Source organism: Neodiprion virginianus, chromosome 5 (assembly GCF_021901495.1).
Source record: "Neodiprion virginianus isolate iyNeoVirg1 chromosome 5, iyNeoVirg1.1, whole genome shotgun sequence".
NCBI lineage: Eukaryota > Metazoa > Arthropoda > Insecta > Hymenoptera > Diprionidae > Neodiprion > Neodiprion virginianus.
The window spans coordinates 3942217-3967116 of record NC_060881.1 but is presented as its reverse complement, the minus strand read 5'-3'; the positions used below and the strand labels follow the sequence as shown (position 1 = coordinate 3967116).

The window sequence follows — 24900 nt, the reverse complement described above, 5'->3', positions numbered from 1 at the left end:
ATACGTCATGCAATATCTATCTCTACTCTCTAGGGTAACGTATCATTTTTTTTTCTTGTGTCGGTATGATCAATACAACCTTCAGTTGTTATGCATTATTCATTGATATAGATCCTTAAACTTGTAGAATGACGTAATATCAAGATTTGAGTTCATGCCCGTTAAAATATTCTAGCAGCGTAGATTTAGCAATTGCTCACACTCCTATAATTTATTATCGGTGTCGACAATAATTTAACAAAAAGTCCATTCAAACTGTCCACCTATATTTAGCATTCTAATTTTGAACTAGAAAATTTGTTTTCAGTACATGGCTTATTCACAGTGCTTTTAGAATAAACAGTTGTAATCTGTAATTTAATGATGCAAACGCTATTACGCGTATCTGTGACATTTTTTTTTCTTGTTGGTTTCTTCCACTCATCTTAAGTCTACAATAAATGACTTTCGTGTGTATATGATATACAGATATTATTCAACTTTTTATCCGATGCTAATTGTCAGTATATTAGTACGTGTTACATTACGTTTCGTGAATTCAAAAGTAACCAAATCTTTGATGAATAAATTTTGACAATTTTCATCACTCCAATGTTCCTACATCTGATGATGGAATAAAAAAAGCCAAGTGAACCGCCTAGATTATTGTTCTTTGGGTGCGTTCCGAAATTAACTCCCAGTGCTGTCAACTATCTTTTATCTCTTTTGCGTTGCCGAGTTTGTGAATAGCTCTGTCTCTACCTAGGAAGTTTTTAGCACTCACAGCCACTTTCGAAACGCACCCTTAATCGATGCAATATGTATTCAAAAAAACGCCGTTCACGCACCTGTAAGCCCAAATTCATATCGTCCCACGATGCGTAAAATAGTGCGATTACACGGCGCTTTTATTCCGGTTTTACTATGGCCGACATAGTAGTACCGGATTTAAAAATGCGTGTAAATCCATTATATCTGGTGTAATGCGTCATTTACACGTATTTTCAAATTCGGGTATCACTACGTCGGTCATAGTAAAACCGGAATAACAGCCTCCGTGTATACGTACTCATTGGCGCAGCGTAGTAACATAATTCACTGGAGCCAATGAAAACAAGGTCTGATTTTCGGGCTAGGCGAAGTCGCACAATGAAAACACCCCTAAATTTAGTCTGCATGACGTCGCATAATAACATGTTTTGATTACTTTACGCGCGGAATGATCGATTATTTCTTGCGCCACAATACGCGTGTGTCTCATATTTTCGTTACAACAGGCAAAAGTACACATTAACACTTGGTGTAGATATTTCTAAGCTTATCTGGATTGTTGTGTATAAACTTGTTTTTCTTATCCAATTCTTACGCCGAAAGATATGTGAACGAATTTCTTTGTGAGCATGTGTGCGTGTGTATGTATATCGCTGCGTAAAGTATTATTGACGATTTACTTAATTTCGTAATATCATTGAACTTGTGACGCTTGTGACCACTTGTAACCGGGCTATCGACGGGGAGACATTTGCATTACTTCGGTGTTCCACGAAGTCGAAGTACCAACGGAACACATACCGTTTATTAGATTAATATTTCCATTAATATGAGTTTTGACTGGACAAGTATTGGCGATCAAGTGTCATTGCTTCACCTGGAAATGAATTATCCATTGTACGAAGAATACACCATTGAACAGTTGAAAATAGACCTTGAAATTGTAAGTGAAGTAGACTTTTGATCGTTGCGCTCAATGCGCGTCGCTGTTGTTGATAAATTAAGAGAAGTGTACCTTCTAATTTTCAGAGCCCGGGAAGGAATCTGGTTTACGATGTAGAATGTGACTACAATAGTTACGAATGGTGAATTATTTCTTCTAGTTTCTCTTCATTTTTGTTATTGTCCTTATATTCGTCTTATCTCTCAGATGTATTTGATTGGTTACAGATAGCTAAATGACTTTGTCTTTTTCAACAGGGTCACACGGTTCAAGTATTTACTAGAGAAGCGTCGACGGGTTTTGACCAAGATGTTTGCGATGGGAAATAATCCAAATGGCGTAGACACGCTCATTGAATATTGCGATTACTATAAAAATCAAGCTGAGGATGATTCCCTCTCTAGTAAGAGCGCAGAATCCATTTAAAAAAAATTTATCCGATCGACTTTTATCAACGATTGAAGGTATTAATAATTTTTTAATCTCTAACAGAGACAAAATTCAACGTACCATTTATACTTGGTTTGGCATTCAGATTGTTGTGTAAAAATGACGATGCGACTGCAAAAATGGTTAACTATGTTTGGGCCATACACTGCGTCGATATCAGGTATCACTTTTCAAGCTATTTCACTTTTTCAATAAGCATGTCATATATTTTTTTTTTGTAAAGTTTTCTAATCTGTAATTTACTATCTCTTCTAGGTGTTCCACTGTTGAGTTTCATAGACAATACAATTCTTTCCCTCCAAATGGTGAGCATCAGCTGTTTTCGATATTTCTTTTTCTTGTATTTCTAATGTAATTATTGATACTCAATGATTTTCCGTCAAAGTGTTGTAAGTAATAGTTGATTTGTAAAATCTCATGTAATGCAATGTGTCAATTTCAGGTGCAGCTATGGTTGTTATGGCAGATGCCGATTTGAGTGCCGCAATTCTTGCCTACATCAGATCACGTAATTCTGCCTTTGAAATATCCAGAGTTCTTGTTCAAGAACCAATTGCAGAAGAATTATTGAACACAGCTCAGAACTATAGGTGTAAAATTGAAGTGCTGTCCGATTCATTCGTATTTCGCAATGCTGCAGAAGCTTTGGAAAATTTGCACGGCACAAAACAATATGAAGTAATTTCTATATGGTCTGAGAATATCATCGCGGCTAAAAAATTTGCTGCAGATTCAGGGGTACAATTAGAATTTACAATGACACTTCAGTCAATGATTTTATCTTTGCACGCTTTACATCATGCGATCACATATGTTCCAGATTTGCACAATTTGGTTAAACGCACATGGAGACCTTCATCCCGGTATTGAATCCCTTACATATTACGTAAGACCCTTCGTCGATTGTTTTGGACATTATAACTTCAAAATTGAAAATGAATCGCCTGTTGATGATACTAAACCTGCAAAGACTTTCGACCTCTTTTATGGCGGTAAATGGCAAACTCCTACTGAAGGGAAATATTGGACCAACCATGACAAAATCTCTTATGCTGAAGCTACAAGGTAACAGAATTGCATTTTATTAGGAAATTTATATGTTTTATCGTCCGAAAATTTATATTTTCAGAAAAGATCTTCAGAAATGTGTAAACGTTGCATATCAAGCATTTAAAATCTGGCGTTCAACCAAAATAAGCAAGAGAGCACAAACTCTCAAATGTTTTGCAAAGAGACTTGAAGCAAATGGGTGAGTTCCTGATGTTTACCAACTCTGAAAATAGGTAATTATATCGAGCGCTAATTAACAGTATAAATTTTTTTCCAGGGAATCGAAATGTGCTGATCTGATTATAAAATTGGTTGATCTACCCATGGTACATGGAACTTCATTTTCGGTAGTAAAAGACGGTGAGGCCGAAATATCAAACACACGAGAACCAATTGGAGTTGTTCTTGTTGGCTCAAACGATCAGAATGAGCTGTTTGAAAAATTGGTAGTAGCATCTGTGACAGGCAATGCTGTTATAGTTCTGTTAAATAGTAAGAGCAGTGTTTCATTCGCACCGTATTGCGATATGCTAGCAACTTGCGGCTTTCCCGCTGGTGTAATTAACTGTTTATTCACCAATGGTACGACAATGCTAAATTTGAATACCGAATCCATTAAAAAAGTACTTGGAAATCTTAAAGTCGATCTGAAACTCCTGACGTGTTGTGAGATCGACGTTCCGAAAACATTTGGTACGAGATATAACATGTACAAAAAAATGTTCAGCTCCGTAACAAGGGCTAAATCTGTGTGGCTGCAATGTGGGTAAAAACCACTAAAACTTCCATCGTATTATGCTTTTTACAATGAATCCAACAATCCATACGAATCTAACATTTGTACTCTTAATAAAATAAAACGGGACTCATGTGAGGCAGATTTTATTTCTTATCAATTACACACTACGTCAGATGTATTCTAAAGATTTCAAGTTTTGGCGGCTCTTTAGAGCTGTGGAAATATAAAATGTTCCTATACCAATGCCCTAGTTGAGAGATGGGTGAACTGAAACAGTAATTTAGGCAGTGGCGTCTCCACCAGGGAACGATGCGTTTAACGCGAAACATAAATATTACGCAATACGATGAATTTGACGCTCGTTAAATGATTTGAAAATAATAAGTGTGACCGATAATCGCGTGAACGGTGTCGGGGGATTGATTAGCGTTATTTCGGTAGTGAAAGTGTCGAACGGTGTAAAAACTGGTCGTTTTACAGCCTGGCCGCTCTCGGAGAAATGTCAAAATGGCGTCTTCGCAGGACGCTTGGTACCTTTCGCTGTTGGGTTTAGCCGAAAATTTTCGCACTTCGAGCCCGCCGAATATAAAATCGTGTATTCAGTGTTTGCAGGCCGTTTTTAACTTTAAGCCACCACCCCGGGTCGAAGCCAGAACGCATTTACAGCTGGGTAACATCCTACTCACGCACACCAAAAACATTGACCTGGCGCGATCCCACCTCGAACAAGCGGTCAGTTTTCTATTTTATCACATACACTGGACGCGGTTTGATCTGCTTCAACCATTCCCCGATTTTTCGCCGTTCGAAAAAGTTTTATCACTGATTTTTTCGCTGCTCAACAATCCTAACCTGTCTCCAGAATTTTCACGGCACACCCCCTAATTGAACCAGTTAAGGACTGGGGAATCAATCGCTGCAAAACAACTGGCAGCATTCCTAGTTTTAAACTATTTTGCAGATGTTTAAATTGTGCTATGAAATCGAGTCACCACTCAGCCATACATCTTGACACTTATACATTATTCTTTTTTAATTTCAGTGGATGTTGAGTCAAAATATCAATGCCTTTGATGATGTCAAATTTGAAGCGGCTAGTGTTGTTGCCGAACTGTATGACCAGCAGCAACAATCAAGTCTTAGCAAACCGATCTTGAGAAAGGCCATAGAACTCTCACAGCACAATGTTTATTGGCATTGTCGGCTGATTTTTCAGCTTGCTGTAAGTATGACAAGAAATCTGAGTATATGATGTGTATTTTCAATAATATTCACCTCAACTTGATGTTTATCAATATTTTTGCAGCAAATTCATGCTTCCGAAAAAGACCTTGGGGTAGCCGGTAGTTTGCTTGGCGTTGGAGCAGATTATTCTTACATAAGTAACGCGAGCTACACTCGTGTTTTGTTTTTACTGAGTAAAGCGATGGTTTTATTGATAGACAAAAAATTTACGGAGGTACCAGCCGTCCTAAATCAAGCTGGGCCCCTTATCGAGACTTGGCAGGCTAGTCCACACCAAAAAGAATACTTGAAAGTGTATTTCTTGGTGCTTCAAGTTTGTCATTGTCTCATGTCTGGCCAGGTAAAAAGTGTTAAGCCTTGTCTCAAACAGTTACAACAAAGTATACAAACGATAATGTCACCAAGTTGGCCTTCGGACGAAGTAGTCACTGGTTCAAATATCGGAGACATGTTTGTATGGATGCCCAAAGAACACTTGTATGTTTTGGTTTACCTCGTGACTGTTATGCATTCCATGCAGGCCGGTTATATGGATAAAGCTCAAAAATATACTGACAAAGCTCTCACGCAGATTGAAAAACTCAAAAGTAAGTTGAACCTCATTAAAAATGATATAGACAAGTATAAAAGGTTGATCATACTTGCAAATTTTTAAAGAAATAGCTTTTTATTTTAGAATACAAATTCTTGCAAATATGTATTTTTAAGAATTGCTATCTTTGACAAAATTACACTTCGGTGATCTATTTGTGTAATTAATAAAATAAATTTCCCCTCTCATAGTTGTCGACAACAAGCCCATCCTATCTGTATTTCAACTAATGCTATTGGAGCACATTGTTATGTGTCGGCTTGTTATGGGAAACAAAAGTTTAGCCCTTGCAGAGATATCCCAGGCTTGCCAACTTTGCAGGCGGCAACCGCGCCTCTTACAGAGTCATAAACCGCAGTTACATGCTCTGTTAGGACTTTATGCTATGTCAATGAATTGTATGGAGGCGGCAGAGGCACAATTCACAGCTGCACTGAGAGTGAGTAAAAAAACTTAATATTAGTTTGATGCTGCTGTTTTAATCATAATTTTGCTTGATTAATTACATTGGCTACCGTTTTGGATAAATTATTTTTTCATGTGATATTATTTGCCCATTTTTAAACAATGTTACAGACATCACAGGAAAGAGAACTATGGACATTTGCAAATTTAAATTTAGCAATAGTTTACCTCAGAACGAAAAGGGATGCTGAATTAGGTGCGCTACTTGAAAGGATAAACCCTGAATCTTTACCTTCACATTCCCACTCTTTACGAGCGGCGGCGTACTACGTTCAAGGACTTCAAGCTTTCTTTGGGGCGCGATATAACGAAGCCAAGTAAGAAATGCATTCTTAATTATCCGACTTATTAGTCTCAGCAAAAGTGACAGGGACGATAAAATTATTGAAAAAAACGAACATGTCTTATTTCTGTAGAAGATATCTTCGAGAAACTCTGAAAATGGCCAACTCCGAAGATCTCAATCGGTTAACATCGTGCAGCTTAGTTCTATTGGGTCACATATTCCTGTCTCTTGGAAATAGTAGAGAATCCATGAATATGGTAACGCCTGCGATGCAACTGGCTTCCAAAATACCAGATGTACACGTCCAATTATGGGCTAGTGCAATCCTCAAAGGTAAATACAATGTTACATTTTTCTGTGTATTTGAGACAGCATTATCTTTCACCCGTCTCTTTTCTCTGGTTCTATTGTTGACGAAATATTTATTCGATCTCGTTGCAGACCTCTACAGAATATGCGGTGATCCAAATCGTGAAAGTGAAGCGTATCAGACGCATTGCAATTTTTCTCAGATGCTATTAAAGGACCATTTTCAAAGCACCCAAATGGGCGAGCACACGCTAATTCAGTGGACTGAGGGACCTATCCCCCCTCTGCCAAGCAATCCACCTCCATCCACGTCTCAGGGTGTTCTCTAACCAATCCTAAAAAATTGCACGAAATAGCATGCTCGCGCATTTACTTAATAGTTTGATATCATCGTCGGCCACGATTGCTCCCTGGACTTCGACAGTGGCTGTAAAACCTGTTTTTGAGGTACGCATGAATGGCAGTACAATAATTGTGTGAAAATCGAAAATGCCAGATGGACCTAAAACGGGTACAAGAATTAAACGCATGGATGCGAAAATACACTCTGAGAAGAATCAAGATTATATTAGAGATTATTACGAAATAAAAAAACGTACAGAGGAAGCAAACTTGCATCAAATTAGCGTTTAGCAACGCTCTTTATACCATAAACAAATCTAGCCACGTTGATTCTAATGTGTTTATATTTTTTACTTTTTTCCTACATTATGATCCAAAATGTTAGAATCCCACTTGCAACAGTCTTTAAAAATATCTAATATTCAGAAGTGTCAAATTTATTGAGGCTCACATCATACAATTGAGGTTTACTTGCATTCATTGCCATCAACTTAAATTCTCTTTTCATATCAAAGTGACTCCTGGTCTGATTAGTCTCTGAAATTATGTTATGCTTGTAATTCATTTTTCATTGATTGATTTGCATTAAGAAAAGGAAAAACAACCAATGTTCAGTTGGTATGAAAAAATTACATTTTTCTCTGCAACTAACTTGATTATCTTGTTACGTGTGCCTGTGCAAAATTTTACCACAGTTTCCGAACTACTCTTTGCAACCTTGACTATACAATCCCGAGAATGTTGCGGATTAAATTTCAATTGGATGGAAACTCTTTTCTTACTTTCTACGATATATTTACTTAACATTCTTCGGTTGAAAATCAAAACTAATTGAAGGAATAACATGCAGGTATTCGAAAGCAGACAGAAAATGCACTTATCAAAGGCAAGTTGTTATTTTATGGAACAAATTGCTTCACAGAAGTATAAAAAGCGGTGGATGTACAGCAAAGTGTGTGTAATTCGTACAAATTTAACTGAAGGTAATAATTAAAAGAGTAAAAAAGTAATAAGCAAAGGGCTGAAAGGCTAGGGACACTACATACCATGGTGTACAGTAGTGAGTAAAATGATGGTAAAAGAAAAAAAGTTGTAAGTGACAGAAATACAGGGTATGCCAAAAAAGCGGTTCAAGATATTTTTTCATACATACATATATGTATATATTTATTTAAATATATAAATCGTATAAGTTGAAATGCTGAAAACAATAATAATTATCGCGTTTAGTTTTTCTTTTTTGGCACGACCTTGTATAATATTGCTGTTATTATTATCTGTAATAATGATGATAGGCGAAAGAAAAAAACTCGATGATAGGGATCGTAAATTTAATATAAATATTAAAGAAAAGAAGTTATTAAAGAATTAACATGACATATATAGAGCTGCAGGGGCCTTAGCGCTCGGTAACTTGAACCAACGAAAGACATTAGGTCAATATTTCAATCGTTTAAGTTACCCCAGCGTCTTGTACATAATTTAACGATTAAATTTACAAGATACAATGAAGTGAGGAGACGTAAACGTAATAATTTCAAAGAATTATTATTATTATTAATATCGAGTAGTATTTATATAAGCGTGGACTAAGCGCGTTGTGAGGAGAAGAGTGCTGTGTAGAAATTGAACAGAGGGCTAAATATGTACTATATATTATATATATATCAAAATCTTATCGTTACTGTCGCACCATACCAAGTTTTTACAATATTCAATCCAAGTTAGCTACTATTTAAGCTGAGTAAATTGCCAATACCGATGTTATTTAAACAGAAATTTTTTACATTGCGTTGTACTTTGAATGAAATGTTACGAAAGTCGTTCAAAATTAGATTGAGTTTTATTTCTGGAAGACTAAATTAGGCTTCAACAAATTTATTTAATCACATGACCATAATAATTAATCTGTTCTGCATTAAGAATTTTTTCCAACACTACTCTATCTCCGATTACGCCCCTAGATATGACCGTATGGAATATTAAACTTAAGATAACTACTTCTAAACATCCCGGGAGAGTGCTATTGTACATATACGTTATACATACTAGTATCTACACGAAAGAAAGAGTGAGCGAGAGAAACAGAAATCAATACAAAAATTTGGTAAATGTGAGAAATCCTATATCAAAGAGTTAGGTTTGTTTTATTAGGATGCGTTTGTATATAGATTAAAATAAAACAACAAAAAACAAAAACAAATAAAAAGTACAGAAAACATTCAGAAGTTTTCTGTAATCTCAAATGAAGCCCAGCGACACTTGGATTTAGATTACACATAGGGCGTAGTGTTATAAATATACTAGTGAGTGCATGAGACTGGGAGAGAGAGTTGGGGAAAAATTGTGAAAACCAGAACTCTTAAATTCTTGTACAGGCTGTTTTACCACAAATTGTATGTATTTTTTAAATATTAGAAAAAGGTAACACACTAACTACTCGAAATAGTTCGTTTTATTCTGAGGTATTGAGTCCTTTCCCATTACTTGTTTGAAAATTACGTTTCTGTCCGGAATAACGTGGTGGCTTTGATTCCTAGAAAATGTTTGCATTTTTTGTCTAGCTCTGATATAGAAACCAAAACACGTTAAAAGTATATAAAAATGATAGTTTTAAACACATAAACTATATCTTCATATACTTTGGATTCTGTACTGCAAGGCTCTATCAAATGTTGGCAAAAAAAAAAATAAAAAATCGCCTATAATCGTGTCGGCAGGGAGTGACATAATCAAAATTGACAAAGATAGCACAATCCGTTCTATTCTACGCAGTGTATTTTACTTTCATATTTTCGATTTGCATAAATTACTTTTTTCGCAGCTCACTTCTCGCGCATACAAATATATACTTTCATATTAAATAGAAACCTATTTATTTTTTCAATAAAAACCAATTGTTATTATTCGGTATTGACATATATTATGTATATATTATATATATATGTGTGTGTGTGTAATATTTTTATTGTTATATACATTGTTCCGTAACATGACTGAGAATTCACCAATAACGCGTTTTGCGACAAAATTTCCATACAAAGAATCTAAACAGAATTAGTAAGTGTTGTTAGAAAACTATCTTGTTATTTTAATCTCATTTTCATTACTTTATTTCATAATAATTTATATACACTAGTACATTATCTCCTCCATCAACTATCAATTATTTCCATTTCATTTTATTTCATTTACACAAATTACTTTCTGTACCAGACCTGGAGAGACTTCATACGTTTAACTTTTTTCTGTAATTGCAGAATGCCGTACAACAAAGCTTCTGCGGTTGGGGGACATCCTGTGGGTAAAAAGAAATGCAAAAATTTCACAATTAACGATAAATAACAAAACTGTCAACTGGACAATCATCTATTCTTCCATATTTCGTAAGTCTGATTAAACAAATATTGCAATATTACTTCAGTCTAACTTACCAGGTACGTATATGTCAACAGGAATTAATCTGTCGCAGCCTCTGACCACCGAGTAACTGTAGTGATAATATCCGCCACCGTTAGCACAGCTGCCCATAGAAATAACCCAGCGTGGTTCCATCATTTGATCGTAAACTTTTCTCAACGCTGGAGCCATTTTATTTGTTACAGTCCCAGCGACAATCATGACATCAACTTGCCTAGGCGAAGCTCTGAAGACCACACCAAATCTGTCCATATCGTATCGCGGGGCAGCTATGTGCATCATTTCAACGGCACAGCAAGCCAAGCCAAAAGTCATGGGCCACAGCGATCCTTTGCGACCCCAATTCAGCAGGTCGTCCAAACGGGCCACCGCATATTCTGCCCAGTTGCTAGTATCCTGGAATGGACTGTAAGGACGAGGAACTTTCTTAGTTTCCGTCTCCGCCAGTTTGCCGCCATCCTTTACTTGCGCTGCAGTTTCTACAGATCGAACCTGAGTCGCTGCCGGTGCTAACCCATTTTGGCGTGCAAAGGCTGCAAGGCCTTGTTGTACGCTGCCTGTGGGGATTTTTCAATAATGAAGAAACATAATCGCACGATGAATTTAATTATAGTCTATGGCGCAGTTAAGATGCGATGCATATAGGTATGTATATGTGAAACACAGTTTTAAGGTTATGTTAGGTAACGTAAGGTGGGCAAAGACCAAAAGTTTTTACTAACCATAATCCAAATCTTACATACGCTAGATCGTTACGTAACGCAGCAATGTGGCTTTTTCTTAATCTACCTGTGTCTACTATTGACAAAATTTTAACAACAAAATAATTGAAGTGTTGAGTGGATTGTAGAGGGAGGTCAGACGGTTATGATTAGTTGCGAATAGTTGCAAATAGTTGAAACTCGCGTCGAGAGAAAGCTAAGTATATCAGAGAAATATGTACTCGTAGCAGACGACTTTAGTCAAAATATTTTTTGTTATCAACACTTACGATTTAACATAATTGAACGCAACATCGTTTGGCTCGATCGTGCACTGACGTCAGAGCGCTTCTGCTGTCTGCTAGAAACTCGGAGAAAATGCACATCCTTCATCTCACCTCCGCGCAGAGTGCAGCACCGTTGAAATTACTCATGTTGCGCGCAATTTTCTCAAATTCGGGCCAGGTATTCTAACATAAAACAAAGTGATTGTATTCAGTGGCGTGAAAATAATATCATTGTGCGGTAGAGCATGTTTACATTCTATCTTTAATAACATCGCGATCTCGGCAAAGATCGGTCTGACGTTGCCGCGAGTGCTTACCGATCTTCGCTGTTCGGTTGTTTCAGTCCTGAACGCGACGTCGAAAAGTGCGGGTGTCGGGTGACGTTGTTCGTCCAAAATTCGCATTAAAATCGTGCAATTACACACTGTTATGCTGAGATGTCGGGATATCGTATACAAGACGGTCTGATGAGGTGGGTAACAATCATGCGTCGGTGTCGAGTCGATTATTGCGAGTGTAAATATTCGGTAATTTAATGTAGTGGCTAGCACTTGACAAAGCAGTCTTTGCGTCAAAAAATATTAAAATTTTCTCTATCACATCACATGTGACAAAACGCTAATGCCGGTTGTGTATTTTGAATAAAGTTCGCACAATGTTGGAGAAAATTCTCCGGAAATTACGGCTTGTGAAACGGACTTTTGGCGCGATCTGTGACATGACAGTGGTGTAAACAATTGAACAATCGCAGTGTCGCCGTCTCAACTAATAACTGCCAACCACAATCGAATATGAAACGTGCAAATTAATTTTTCGATTTGAGTAACGTTCAAGCGGTATTGCAGTGACGAACTTGAGAATGTGTGTGAAATATCTGCGAGAGCTGTGACGTTTGTGCAAGAACAATGATCAGCAGTTGGTGCCGAAGGATATGGCTAAATGGCATGAATTTCAACAGCAATTATAACATCAATATTAGCCTGCATCTTCGATTCAATCGTTTACACGCAAAGGTAAGAATTTATTTATTTATGCAAGACCGATAAAAGAAGTAGAATGAAAAACAAAAAGCAATCTCTGTAACTAGATCAATTTTCTCTACAGTCGACAACTTCATGCGTCGACAATACAGTATCGTAGAATTCATCTGAATAGAGTGAAAATTCGCGCCAGTTTTGTTTATCCCACCTTAACTACGTGTTCGAAAAATTTCTGACTTCGGAAAAGTTCCGCCAGAGTGCGCGACAGTCGCCGCAGCTTACGGAAAAAATTTTCAATCCGCGAGGTAACTCCATCTGGTAATAATAATCCCGACTAATTTTGCCGTAGGAATGCGGGGCGGGATTCCTCACGAATTCAAGAATATAGCATCAAATTTTCATCTTCGTCAGTACGGAATAATTACTGATTGGCGACTTTGCGACGTGTTGGTAGAATCCCTCTTTTAAAATCTATCGTCATTTTTTTTCTTCGACGCGTCAGTTTACACGAATAAGAGAAATAGTAAACCATTTGAACATGAGGCTGATGTTAGTAACGCTAATGTAACGAAACATTGGTGAGAAAAATTACCATTTTGCAAGTTCATAGTAATTTTGAAGTAGTTAAGTTTTCAAAATATGAAGTAAGTTTTGCCTTATTACGATTTACTGCACTTTAGACATTCCTCCAATTGTGAAACAACGATTTTTTGGAAAAGTAAATCGTTACAATAATGTTACTAACTTCTGCGTCATAATTCAACATCGAAGTATCGCTCGAGAACAAACGAATCTCGAAAATCTGGTAAAATCCGTTAATCATTATTAACGCTTCGTGTATTTACATACATTATGTATACAGTTGCATTAGAAAACCGTCCACTCCACCATGTAACGTGACTTTGACATCGTTGGTCAAGTGTCTAAGTGGAACGCGGAAGGCTATTGCATAGGTATAAACCGAAGACCGAGTTTAAGCGTAATAATATTTTATCGGTGGATAGTCGTTGCTTCCAACTCGTTTAACCATGGTGTTAGAAATCTGCTCAGCAGCCGCAGCAGCAGCAGCAGCAGCAGTAGCGGCAGTAGTAGCGAGAAAATCGATACCACCCCCGTATTACTTTACCGCGGTGCGGATTCTTATCCGCAACAATTTTATACGTGCAGTAAAACGATGCAAAAAACAGAAGCGCGCGTATCTTTTTGATTTTTCCAGGTTTTTGTTTTTGGATAATACATACGGATTTCAAAATTCGATCCCAATACTGTTGAAGAGAAAAAATAAATTAAACCGACATGGCCGTCTTAGCAGCTCTAACAAGACACCTTATACAGGGTGCATCATCGAGCTCCGAGCACCGCGTTCTCTGTTACGCTAATAATTCTAAGTATAACGGAATCGATGTGACACGGAGATTCGAGATTTTTGCATTAGAAAGTACCTCTTCTATACAGGTGCATATTCGTTACACGGGTGACGTACACACTTTCGCAAAGTCTGGGCTTATGTTGGAGGATATATCGAAACGAACGCATCGCGTTAGCGAGGGATGGAAGACGGCGGGGTGGGGATGGAAGTTTCGAGGGATGGGAGTCGGAGTCGGCTGCAGACAGCAGTAGCGCGGTGGGGTGGTTGCCCTCGTCTGCGCTTTGTGCGAATTGCTCGCTCAATAACGCGTCCCCTCCTCCCCCACCCTCCTCCACCCCCGCGCCTTTCTCTCGCACGTTCTGCTGCTCCAGCTTTCGTACGAACGTATCGCCTATGTACGGGTACATACCTAGGCAAAGAGAGCCAACCTCGTGCCGCAGCAGCCGCACGATGGGCCGTTGCCCCAAAAGGCCTACGGCCTCTCCCTCCGGGGAAGATATTCGCTGCCCTTAACCCTTTGAGTCGCACGTTATTGGGCTGAGTCAATTTTTGTAACGAGATAGTGTTCCGTGGTCCTTGGACCCGCTGATTACCAATCTGAAATCTGATTTTCAATATTCAAGATGGTGGATACAACAGGGTGGACGAAAATTTCAAATTTCATTGCACATGTATGGTCTAAATACTAAATAAATTCAGGGATTTTCGGGGTCGTTGATTGGATTCGCTGTAATGAATTTTCGAAACCTGATTTCGGACTCGTTATCAGCTACCCAAAAAATTCTGGAAAGAGTTTTTTTTCCGAGGGGCTAGTCAACCCCGATTATACTCGCTTTTTACTTAAGGTAGTAACCTTTATTTAACTTATTTTACTTATCTATCCAAAGACTCATCGATACTCGTTACCGCTATGATTTAAAAGGTTAACGGTACGCGCAGAGTATCCCATGCATATTGCTACTTCGGATTGACGGAACGAAACACCGATCAGTCCTTGAATTGAGATCAACTCGCTGTGTGACGCGTCGATCTTATCTTCCGATTCATACGGAATCTTGTACACATTATACCTGTGTGCATGTGTTTCATAATATGTTGTGCACTTCATCTCTGAAACAACCGCAACGGAGGAGAAAAGTTTGTCTAAATCAGTTACAAGAGAAGAAAGAAAAATCGATATCTGAATTTGTCGCAATGATTGCAAAACATGATACTGACAAATCTTTGTTTAGTTTGTAAAAATGTTAGTACATAGGTCATTGTTACTTCGTTACATACGGATTAACGAATTTTAGACAATTGTAAAATTTCCTGATCTATCAGAATAAATATCATTACTTGTCAATTTTAGGAACGTTCTAAATGCAGTGAACCGTATAATTAATCAAACCGTATTAATTCGTATCTTAAAAAACTCAATTTATACTCCAAACTTACTACATCTATAAAATTGTCAAATAGTTGAACACTTTTACCCCCAATGTTTCGTTACGCTTTCTCTTTTCTGTTCCTCTAACTGCTCTTTCTTTTCTCCATTTTTTCACACAATCTACAATTAGCACAATTATCGACGCGGCCTTTCGCATCGCGATTTGTAAAATTGCGCGTGCCGATGCAGCCGGCTAGTCGATGATCCCCCCCCCCCCTTTTCCTCCTGTTCCTCGAGTCTCAATGATGCACAGGATGGCGATATACCCGATCAATGAATGTATACGTGCAGGGTCCTCTCGGCTCTTTTGTTTTCCGGATTCCATCCACGGGAGTAAAACGCGTCCGTTCGAACGTCGCCCGCGCCTCGACGCGGGTATCGATCCCCAGCCTCTCTTCCTTCCGTTGGACCATTTTCCGCACGGCCATCGAGCTTTCGACGATATTCACTTTCATCCGTCGCGCTTATAGCCGGTAGACAGGAAAAGCTGCTGTCCCGATATAACACTCCGAATAGATGTAATAAAAGCCGATGACGATCTTCCACGAAGAGAATAATTCCCGTTGTTGTTAACCATTTTGCCTAAAGATCAGTAAATGTCATTTCAGGAAGATTATTTTCTCCGTCCGTATAATATGTATGTACGTACATGATAAAATAAATTTCGTGTCACGTATGCAAACATCTTAAAATCAAAACTTTATACACATGTATATTGTATATTTCAAATTAAGGTACGATTCGAAACTTACCAGAGTTGGTGTTTGTGATGATAAAAATAAACCTTGAAAATTTCAAATTCTTATTACAATTATTTTCTTATCGTATATAAATATATATATATATATATATATATATAACGAAATGGTTGTGATAAAAATTTCAAGTTTCCAGGTTCCATGTGATCAATGCAATTCTCGGTGGTGATCATGATGATTATGATGATGACGAAAAAATTAAACCAACCGGTTGTTCGACGCATTGCAGCGAGCGTCGCTATTTGCCGCTGTACAAGGTCGGCGCATTTCAATAATACGTTTAATGCGTATGCGTGTAATGCACGTACATCTTCGACACCATCTGACAAAGTGTATATAAATGTTTGCGCACACAATCGCCTTTCTCTTTCCTTGTCCTTCCCCCCTACCCCCCCCCCCCCCTTCTCATTTTATTTTATTCAAAATTCAGCCGGTTTACTGTAATAAATTTTTATTAGTTATTAGATCGATGAATAATCATCGTCGATTCATTACTCGTAAATATATTATTTATTGTCCATTAATCGTGTGATAATATACTGCAATACAAATCGTTTAAACATACTAATTTCTGTGCGATTACGATCGCGATGTTTTCATAGTGTAAACTCTGTTCGTAATTTTTATTTTCTTTACTCTTTTTCTTGCCCCTCGGCGAATATACAAGTTCAGATTTTACACATAGGCGTAAAACGATCGCGAAAAGGCGAATTGAATGAGCGAAGAATGTCTCGATTTAGGAATTTCCGTATGGGTAACATGTATAATTCATTATACATTATCCTATAAATCCGATATATATGTATATAATGTTGTAAGTATTTGTGAGCGTGGAGGCGACGATAGGTTACATATATATACACACACATATATATATATATACATATATACGTATATGCATGGATATATGCATATAAAATGGCACGCGTATCTATTTATACATAAGATGGATAAAGCTGTAAAGGCAACCGACCCCGCGGTCTTGACTCCACACGCTGACCCGTACGAGATGATTGTACGATGGATACTTTTTATTGGAACTAATGTCGAATTTTATACCCAGACGTATACTTTATTGAAAAAATTTATCACAACATCGCAATATAATTGTATTACATTCATACTTCGCTGCAGAGCAACGGTTTTTTTTTCTGAAACACCCTGTAACTCTGCGCAGCATAAACTGTATCTGATTTAGGTATATTATAGAATCTGCACGTAAGGAGGTACGGATATTATTATCTACCGTATAATTAATTATTGGGGATGAAAAATTCGCGTCAGGGTTTGCGTATCAAAGATGCAGTCGTAACGGGTGTAAGGTATTATTTAATCTTTTCTTTTCTCCGTCGCAACGTAACACGTCCACGCAGCGACGTCGCGTTGAGTTTACCCGCATCCGTTATTACCTGTAAAATGTAATTTGTAATACAGATTCGCGTTTACTCTTTAAATTTGTACGTACAGTATAGGTACGATCCGAATTACAGTAATGCGTGAATGTGCGGATATGTACCGACCACGAATGAAAGAGAGAGAAAGAGCGAGGGACAGTAGAGACGCGAAATTAGCCGCGAGAGTAGGACTGTATCACAAAAGGGGCAAAAAGATGATCTCAAATACCACAGCGCTGCACGTGTGTCTCGGCTCAGTAGATTCGCGTATCATCGGTATTACGAGTATGTGTGAGTGTGTGTGTGTGTGTGTGTGTGCGAGCATATCGCAGCCAGGGACGACCGACGGTTTGCCGAGAGATCGAGTTGCCAGATAGGCAACATTGTAGCCGTTCGTCGCGGCGTCTCGACGACAGGGAATAGAAAGAGACGGCTTGATACCTTGATATAATGGCATACGTACAGTTAGGTTCAAATACGCGAGGCTATATCCACCACCGTTCTCTCTCTCTCTCTCTGCCGTGTAAACAGACGTCGTTGAGCGATCGAGAAGCAGGGATATATAAGTTGAGAAAGAAAGAAAGAAGGAGAAGGAGTCGAAATCGACCTTGACCCTGTCCATGCAGGCCTGCACGCCGAGTTGCAGCGGCGAGACATCGCGCGCAAATACGTATATATCATAAACGTATGCATAGGTATACAACGTATGACACACATGTGTAAGATTATATCCGTTGGTCGAAACAAAATATTTATGTTCATGGTTTAATCTGACTTTCCAGAGTCCAGCAACGTCGCCAGCAGCGCAAACGTGCCGCAGCCCCAGCTATTTCAAGCCGAAGCAGGTGAACGTCGACCCGCCTTCTCTTTCCTCTTGGATGCAGCAGCGGTCCCTCGATCCGGTGCCCATATGACTCGACTCGGCTCGACTCGGATCGAATCGACTCTGCGTCGCCCTGTAGACGAGAAAACGAGACAACCAGGTGGCCAAGGAGCAGTTGGACGCACCCCGAGAACGTCTGCGTATTTACGCACCGTCTATGACGTGGGTAGAAGTAGGCAGAGGAGATGCGTCGATGAATGTTGCGGGAATCGGGATCGGACGGAGGAATAATCGAAATTCCAAAGCATAACGCGGATGCACCGAGGACGCAAGTGCAATTTAGTTGCCCAGGTGCTGTTTACGCACGAAAAGGGAAACCTTGAATTGCTATTTTTTGATACCACTGTTTTGGTTTTTTGTTTTTTTCTTCCTTTTCCAATCGTTGGTGGACTGTATGTGGAATTTAGACCGGATTTTGCTGTAGTTTAATTTGACCGATATCTTGAATTTATGATTTAACTTTGAAGAATATTGCTCGTAGACAAAAAAAAAACATTGTTGTACATCAACAAAAGTTGTAGAGAAATCAAATTTCCGTCGAGTTTAGTTACGACCGTTTTTAGTTTAAAAAAAAAATCGAAACTAACGAGATATTTGAGGAAAAACCACGACAAATTTCCCCATAAGTTTAACATGGCGAAAGATCGTTCCTATTGTATAAGCATACCTATAGAAATTTATTCGATCCGGTATCGTTCGTTTGTATCTACATAGATACATACATCTTATACCATAACGGAATGTCAAGCTGCCGCAGGCGAAAACCCGGAAAATCTGAAGATTCTGTTGTTTTCTGATGAGTTTTTTTCTTATTCTCGTTGCCCAGGTGTGAAGCATCGTTTGGAATCTAAATTGCAATGACTTGAGACAAAATTTCGTTACAAAAGAGACAAGTGGTTGGCTTTGCGGATGATTTAGATTTGTGATTTTATTAAACTTATACAATTTAGGTATCAGAGGTTGGTTGGAAGACGTTTCAAATCTGAAGATATTTGGCTGGCTATTTTTTTTTTTTGGAATCGAAACTGAAACGAGCTTCCTTTCTAATAAAATTTATGTGCCAATGATTAGCAACGTAAGTGACACACTGACAGTATATACTTCGGTATATATATATATATATATATATATATAAGTACACTGAAGTGACAAAAGAAACATACGACACGTTGATCATAGACACGTAAAATATCTAAGAAAACTCGTTTAATTTTTGATTCCAAGAAAAAAAAATTAGTGAGTCATTGGGAACCTATTGATGAACATTACTGTACATGTGGTATTGTGCGTATATATATATCACAGCTCTGCACGTTTGACAAATCTATCATTATAGTTATTGCAATACGTTTTAGGTGATGAACTTTGCCCGAGGGGGTTGGTGACCAAAGGTCGTCGTCGTCGTCGTCGGCGGCGGCTGGTTTGCGGGGGTGACTGACTGTCTCCCACCCCCTCTTCATCCCCCACTCTGGAAGGACCGCTGAAAGCCGGCCGGTGCCTTGAGTGGCGGCATGAAGAAACAGGTGCGGCCGCCGGAGCCCCAACGATGCGACAGTGGCGCTGCGGGGCGGAAGCTCGCCTCAGTTTCGGTCAAGATGGGCGAAACTCGCCGGGCAGTAGCTTAGACTCTACCTACAAGACAACACCACACCTAAATGTTTCCTAACAAGAAGTATAATAATTGTATAACAAGTGAATAGTTTTTGAAGAAAACAAAAAATAACGAAATTAAAGAAACACACACACGCAAACACAAATTAATATATATACATATATATATATATGTGGGTGTGTGTATATATATGTATATATGTGTGAAAAATATATGTAATACGTTGAACGAAAACTGAAAAAGAAAGAGGAAATTAGGCAACAAAAGGATTAAATAAAGTACATTGATAATAAGAATTGAATTTAACGACGAAAGAAAAAACAAGCAAACGCGGTCGATAAAACAAACGAGATATTGTATTGTAAAATTGATTTTTTTTTTTTTCTTTCTTCAAAGTGTTATAATATAGCTGCCTGTAACGCTTGGCTTGTGAAAAGACGGGAGAAAAAAAAGGAGAAATAATTAATATTGAAAGAGAAAATAAAATAACACCTGGAACGCTGTATCGCGTACAACAATATTAAATATCAATCGTTTAATATCTATTTTTCTAAGGAATAAAAAAACGCGAAAAGAAACACGAAAAATTGTTGTGTCTGTGCGATACATCCGACGCCAGTGATTATTTGCGTGATTGTGCGTGTGTGGGGTAATTTGAAAAAAGAATAGAGAAGAGAAAAAAAAAAAAAAATTATCTCAAAACTATGTTCACTGCAATAAGCAATACCCATACGTTTATGCATGCATGATACGTCTACTTGCCACAGTGCAGTTTATACCCATGCATGGATACACGTATGACTGTGTAGTAGGAAGGGTTTTCGTTTTTGGTTTCGTGTTTCTTCTTTCTTCACTACTTTCAATCTGTTTTCCAACTCGTAGTATCGAACCGTATGGTTTTCTATACATGTATTCAAAGAATTCGCCGAGGCAGTCGTGCAGCGGGGTTAAACATGCCATGTACTCGGTTGGTCAAAACGGTAGAAACGGACCGTCGCCGACTCTAAGCAAGCGTTTTAAATTCGTCAGTGTGTCTTCGATGATCGGTCGTCCCATCTGATCCGCGTTCATACTCTTTCAATTAAATTCGTTCTCTCTTTCTCTCCCTTTCTATTCGCGTTTCCGCGTCGTATGTATTTGTAACGTGCACGGCCGACACACCCTTTGACACTCGACATCCGTCTCGCATCGGCTATCTCCCCCCCTCTCCGCCCTCCGTGCCCTCCCTCTGTCTCTTTCTCTCGTTCGCTCTCCGGAGCGACTCGCGTTCTTCATCACTTCTCCTCTCCTCTCCTCTCCTCTCCTGTCCGTCGCACTCCGCTCGCAGATCTCTGCATATATATATACACACATACACATATGCATGTGGCTCGCCGCTGAGAAAAGTACCGGCGAGATTTTTATCCACCGCCTCTCTTTCTTTCCTTACTTACTTACTTACTTACTTACTTACTTACTTACTTACTTACTTACTTACTTACTTCTCCCTCGCGCGTTATTTCTGCTGTTCTTTTCACGTTCCTTATCTTTTTTTTCTCTCTCTTTTTATTCGTCATCTCTGCGCTCTCAGTCAATCGAAATGAGAGACCCACGTCGGCCGGCCGAAGGTGCTTCGTTGGTTGAATAAAAACACGTTATATCCGTACAATAGATAAAAATTGAACATTTTTTCACATTCCTTCATCGGTGTAACGCTTACGGGAGGATCAGAATCGTAGAGCACCGAGAGTAACTCTAACAAGGTTCTATTACATATCCTCCTTTTGTATTTTCGGCAAACTTGACTCTCGAGTGACTTACTGTTGCTCTCGCTGCTCTAAATACTTATTTATACATATATATATACACACGAAAGTGGTGAACGTTTCTTTTTATTTACTGTAGTAGTATAATATTTTGTTTTAACATTACAGTGGGGTGTTGTTATAGTTACTATACTATATACTTTCCGCGTGTGGGTGGGTGTGTGTGAAAGAAAGAGACTTTTTACCGTGTGCCACGCTCGATCCTTCGAGGGGAGGAAGAAGTAATAAGAAGAGAAAAACGACGGAAATACTAAACACGCGGTACAACGTGCAATATTATATACATATTATAATAATACGTATATATACACACACACACGTATATCGTATAAATAAATAGACCGTGCAGGAGTTCTCTCGTCGTACGAGCACGAGAGGAGAAGAAACAGGAGAGAATTATAAATAACGACAATACCAACGATAAAACAACAAATCTGTGGCAGCGTTTTTCGGAGGATATTTATTGGAAGAGGTATAAGGATAATAAGGAGGACAACCGCGAGAAATCGTCGAAAGGAAAATATAGGACGGCGGGAGGGTGAAGAAGAGGAAGAAGGATAAATAAAAATCAGACGAAACATCGTTGTTTCATCGAAGAATATACAAACAAGAATCGAAGTTCCATATATAGACTGCTGCACAACTATATAATTATTACTATTATCATTACTACTATTCGCATGATGGCTGTGAGAATGGAAAACGCCGCGCCGAGGAAACTCAACTACAAAATGATGGTGAGTGGTCTGTGATTATATATCCACATTATACACAACAACAACAACACAACAAAAACAACAATAATAATATTATTTATAATTAATTCATAATCTCCGCTCGTATAGTTTGCATCTCTTTTTTTTTTTGCACCAATTTTAACCCACCAACACGTACAAATGATACCTTACACGTATCACGCGTCATATTTAAATGCTTATGCATAGCGAGTGTGTGGTTATATGTATACATATATATATATATTTTTTTGTATACACATATGTGCACGCGATTCAATTCTCCCCGCGTTTACGTACGTAACGTCGTCACGTACACGAGATACTCGCTGTCGGTATGAGTATAGTTAAGCGCAGAGACGAGCGTCGCCATCATCCTCGGTCGGCTCTTCTGCCGACGGAATGCTCCGCTTCTCTCTCTCTATCTCTCTCTCTCCGATGGCGATGGCGTGTAATGTTAAATGTAGTATGTATGTAACCGGTGCACGCATATATCTCTATAAACCATGCATCTGCGTGCGCAACGCGTGTGCGACAAGGATGACGACGGGGATTAAGAGGAGGAGGCGAGGTCCCATTGCCGGTGTAGTTTGACAGCTTGCCACGGGGCGTCAGCCCCACCCAGTATCTCTCTCTTTTTCCTTCTAGTAACTCTCATTCCGTTACCACCATCCGTTCTCTCATACGTACTCTATGTTTTATCTTTTATCATACCTACTTGGCTTCGCTTTTTCGTTTCTACCGAGATTAATTGTTTTAATAACGTTCGCTGCTACGCTTTTTACACTTACGCATGCACGCACGCACGCACGCGCGAACACACTGTATACTGTTGGCGATTTTTATGCTTTAAGTTGGCAGCTTTAGTATCCCTACAATAGATGTATGTACGTACATACGTACGTACCTAACCGTTATTTCGAATAAATACCGTCTGCTATTCGATATCGATCAACACTTGACGGCAATACGGTATAACCGTGGTATAACTGTAGTAATTGATTAAACGCTACCAGGCTGAAGTTAGTAACGTTAACGTATCGAAACGTTGAAACGAAAATTACTATTTTGCACCTTTAGAATAAATGAAGAAGTTTAATTGACAAAACCAGAGTTTGCCGATGATTTGTTAACCGTTTACTACATTTCAGATTATCCTAAGGATGCTAAATAACGAGTTTTTCTAAAAATGCATCATTACGATTACGTTGCTAACTTCAGTCTGATTAAACTCTAGGATATAATAATCAAACAAACTTGCAGTGCGAACTACGATAGTTGACAATATCTCTATTTTCATCGTTGATTTTATGATGCAGCAGCGGGTATTAATACGAAAGAGAAAGAGAAAAGAAACAGAGAACTAAAACAGGAGAATGAAGATCCTTTAAGAGCGAAAATAATGTAATGAAATCGGGCAGAAAGGGGGGTACGTTGGAAAGTACGATGACCATATGGAATCTATGGATTGCAGTATCGAATTTTGAGCAAACGCGATAATTGCTTGAATACAGTTACAATTTCTAAATGTAGAAAGATTGGAATACAGGTATCATAACAAAAACCGATGAGAAATTTACTAAACAGATATTTTAGCTTTCTTTTGTTATTTTCATCTACTTTTATACACCTTAACTTCTCTATACGCATATTAACCTATATTGAGATTCTCATAATTAGCTTTTTAACGACTGTTCGAAAATTCGATATCTTATGATCTTTATCTATTGTTTCGATCTGATGAAAAAAGAGTACGTAATTAAATAAATATAATTTTTATGTGCGAGCCCGAGCAGCTTCTTTACTTCCTGATTTTCACCAAGTTGTACCTGTGCGAAATAATTGTTCCAGAACTGCACGAAATTACGTGATTAAAATTTATTATTTAAACAGACGTCAAGTTAAATCATTATTATTATTATACCGCATAATATTTTGTTCGTTTCGGAGATTTGTACCCGATTCGTCCAGGAAGTAAATTATTATTTCTCGATATTATATATATATATATATATATGGAGAAATATTGTTATGATGGTCTATTATGCACAGCAAAAATTGCAAAGTCCCCCCCCCCCCCCCCTCAATATTATTAAACATTCTCCATCAACATTGTTCTAAGTTTTCTTCTTTTCCCTCGTCTCGAATATGATCTCACATGTTTAACGCAGGATCGTAAGAAAAAAAAATGACTATCGTCCTTAGCGATTTTTCATTCGGATCATGAACTATACACCAACGATAAGTAATAAAGCAACAGCTGATTCTGCAAACCTTGCGTTCATATTACAACATTTTATTCGTATTATAATAGCTTTGCGGATATTCAGCCAATGGAATTTAACGGGTGGTAACAT

The 24900-nt window shown here is 38.3% G+C and overlaps 4 protein-coding genes across 21 annotated transcripts in view; 3 read left to right on the top strand and 1 right to left on the bottom strand.

Moving 5' to 3' along the window:
* Nucleotides 1-1104: 1104 nt before the first annotated feature.
* On the top strand, nt 1105-4073 carry LOC124305786 (aldehyde dehydrogenase family 16 member A1-like). 2 transcript variants are annotated; one of them, XM_046765594.1, is made up of 9 exons: nt 1105-1693; nt 1780-1835; nt 1951-2096; nt 2186-2303; nt 2399-2448; nt 2586-2881; nt 2964-3208; nt 3273-3392; nt 3471-4073. In XM_046765594.1, the coding sequence occupies exons 1-9, from the start codon at nt 1580-1582 to the stop codon at nt 3961-3963; spliced, it is 1638 nt and encodes a 545-aa protein (XP_046621550.1). In that variant the 5' UTR covers nt 1105-1579; the 3' UTR covers nt 3964-4073. The 2 variants fall into 2 exon arrangements, with proteins under 2 accessions (XP_046621550.1, XP_046621551.1); XM_046765595.1 differs by lacking the exon at nt 1780-1835 and having other exon boundaries at nt 1108-1693.
* Nucleotides 4074-4179: 106 nt separating this feature from the next.
* LOC124305785 (MAU2 chromatid cohesion factor homolog) lies at nt 4180-9617 on the top strand. Its single transcript, XM_046765593.1, has 7 exons — nt 4180-4664; nt 4975-5154; nt 5239-5764; nt 5961-6208; nt 6346-6551; nt 6651-6853; nt 6962-9617. The coding sequence occupies exons 1-7, from the start codon at nt 4440-4442 to the stop codon at nt 7156-7158; spliced, it is 1785 nt and encodes a 594-aa protein (XP_046621549.1). The 5' UTR covers nt 4180-4439; the 3' UTR covers nt 7159-9617.
* Nucleotides 9113-11735, bottom strand: LOC124305793 (NADH-quinone oxidoreductase subunit B 2-like). Its single transcript, XM_046765628.1, has 3 exons — nt 11583-11735; nt 10606-11148; nt 9113-10469 (listed from the first exon to the last, which is right to left on the bottom strand). Exons 1-3 carry the CDS (start codon nt 11683-11685, stop codon nt 10372-10374), a joined length of 744 nt encoding a protein of 247 aa, XP_046621584.1. The 5' UTR covers nt 11686-11735; the 3' UTR covers nt 9113-10371.
* Nucleotides 11736-19975: 8240 nt separating this feature from the next.
* Nucleotides 19976-24900, top strand: part of LOC124305787 (protein alan shepard) — a 41038-nt gene continuing 36113 nt past the window's right edge. For 12 of the 17 annotated variants that reach the window (XM_046765616.1, XM_046765615.1, XM_046765608.1 and 9 more), the window contains exons 1-2: nt 20401-20653; nt 21918-22546. In XM_046765616.1, the coding sequence (XP_046621572.1) occupies nt 22490-22546 (57 nt within the window). In that variant the 5' untranslated portion in view covers nt 20401-20653; nt 21918-22489. Of the gene's footprint in view, nt 20085-20190; nt 20283-20400; nt 20654-21917; nt 22547-24900 lie in introns of those variants that run through there. The other 5 variants (XM_046765600.1, XM_046765597.1, XM_046765601.1 and 2 more) reach the window with 5 other exon arrangements.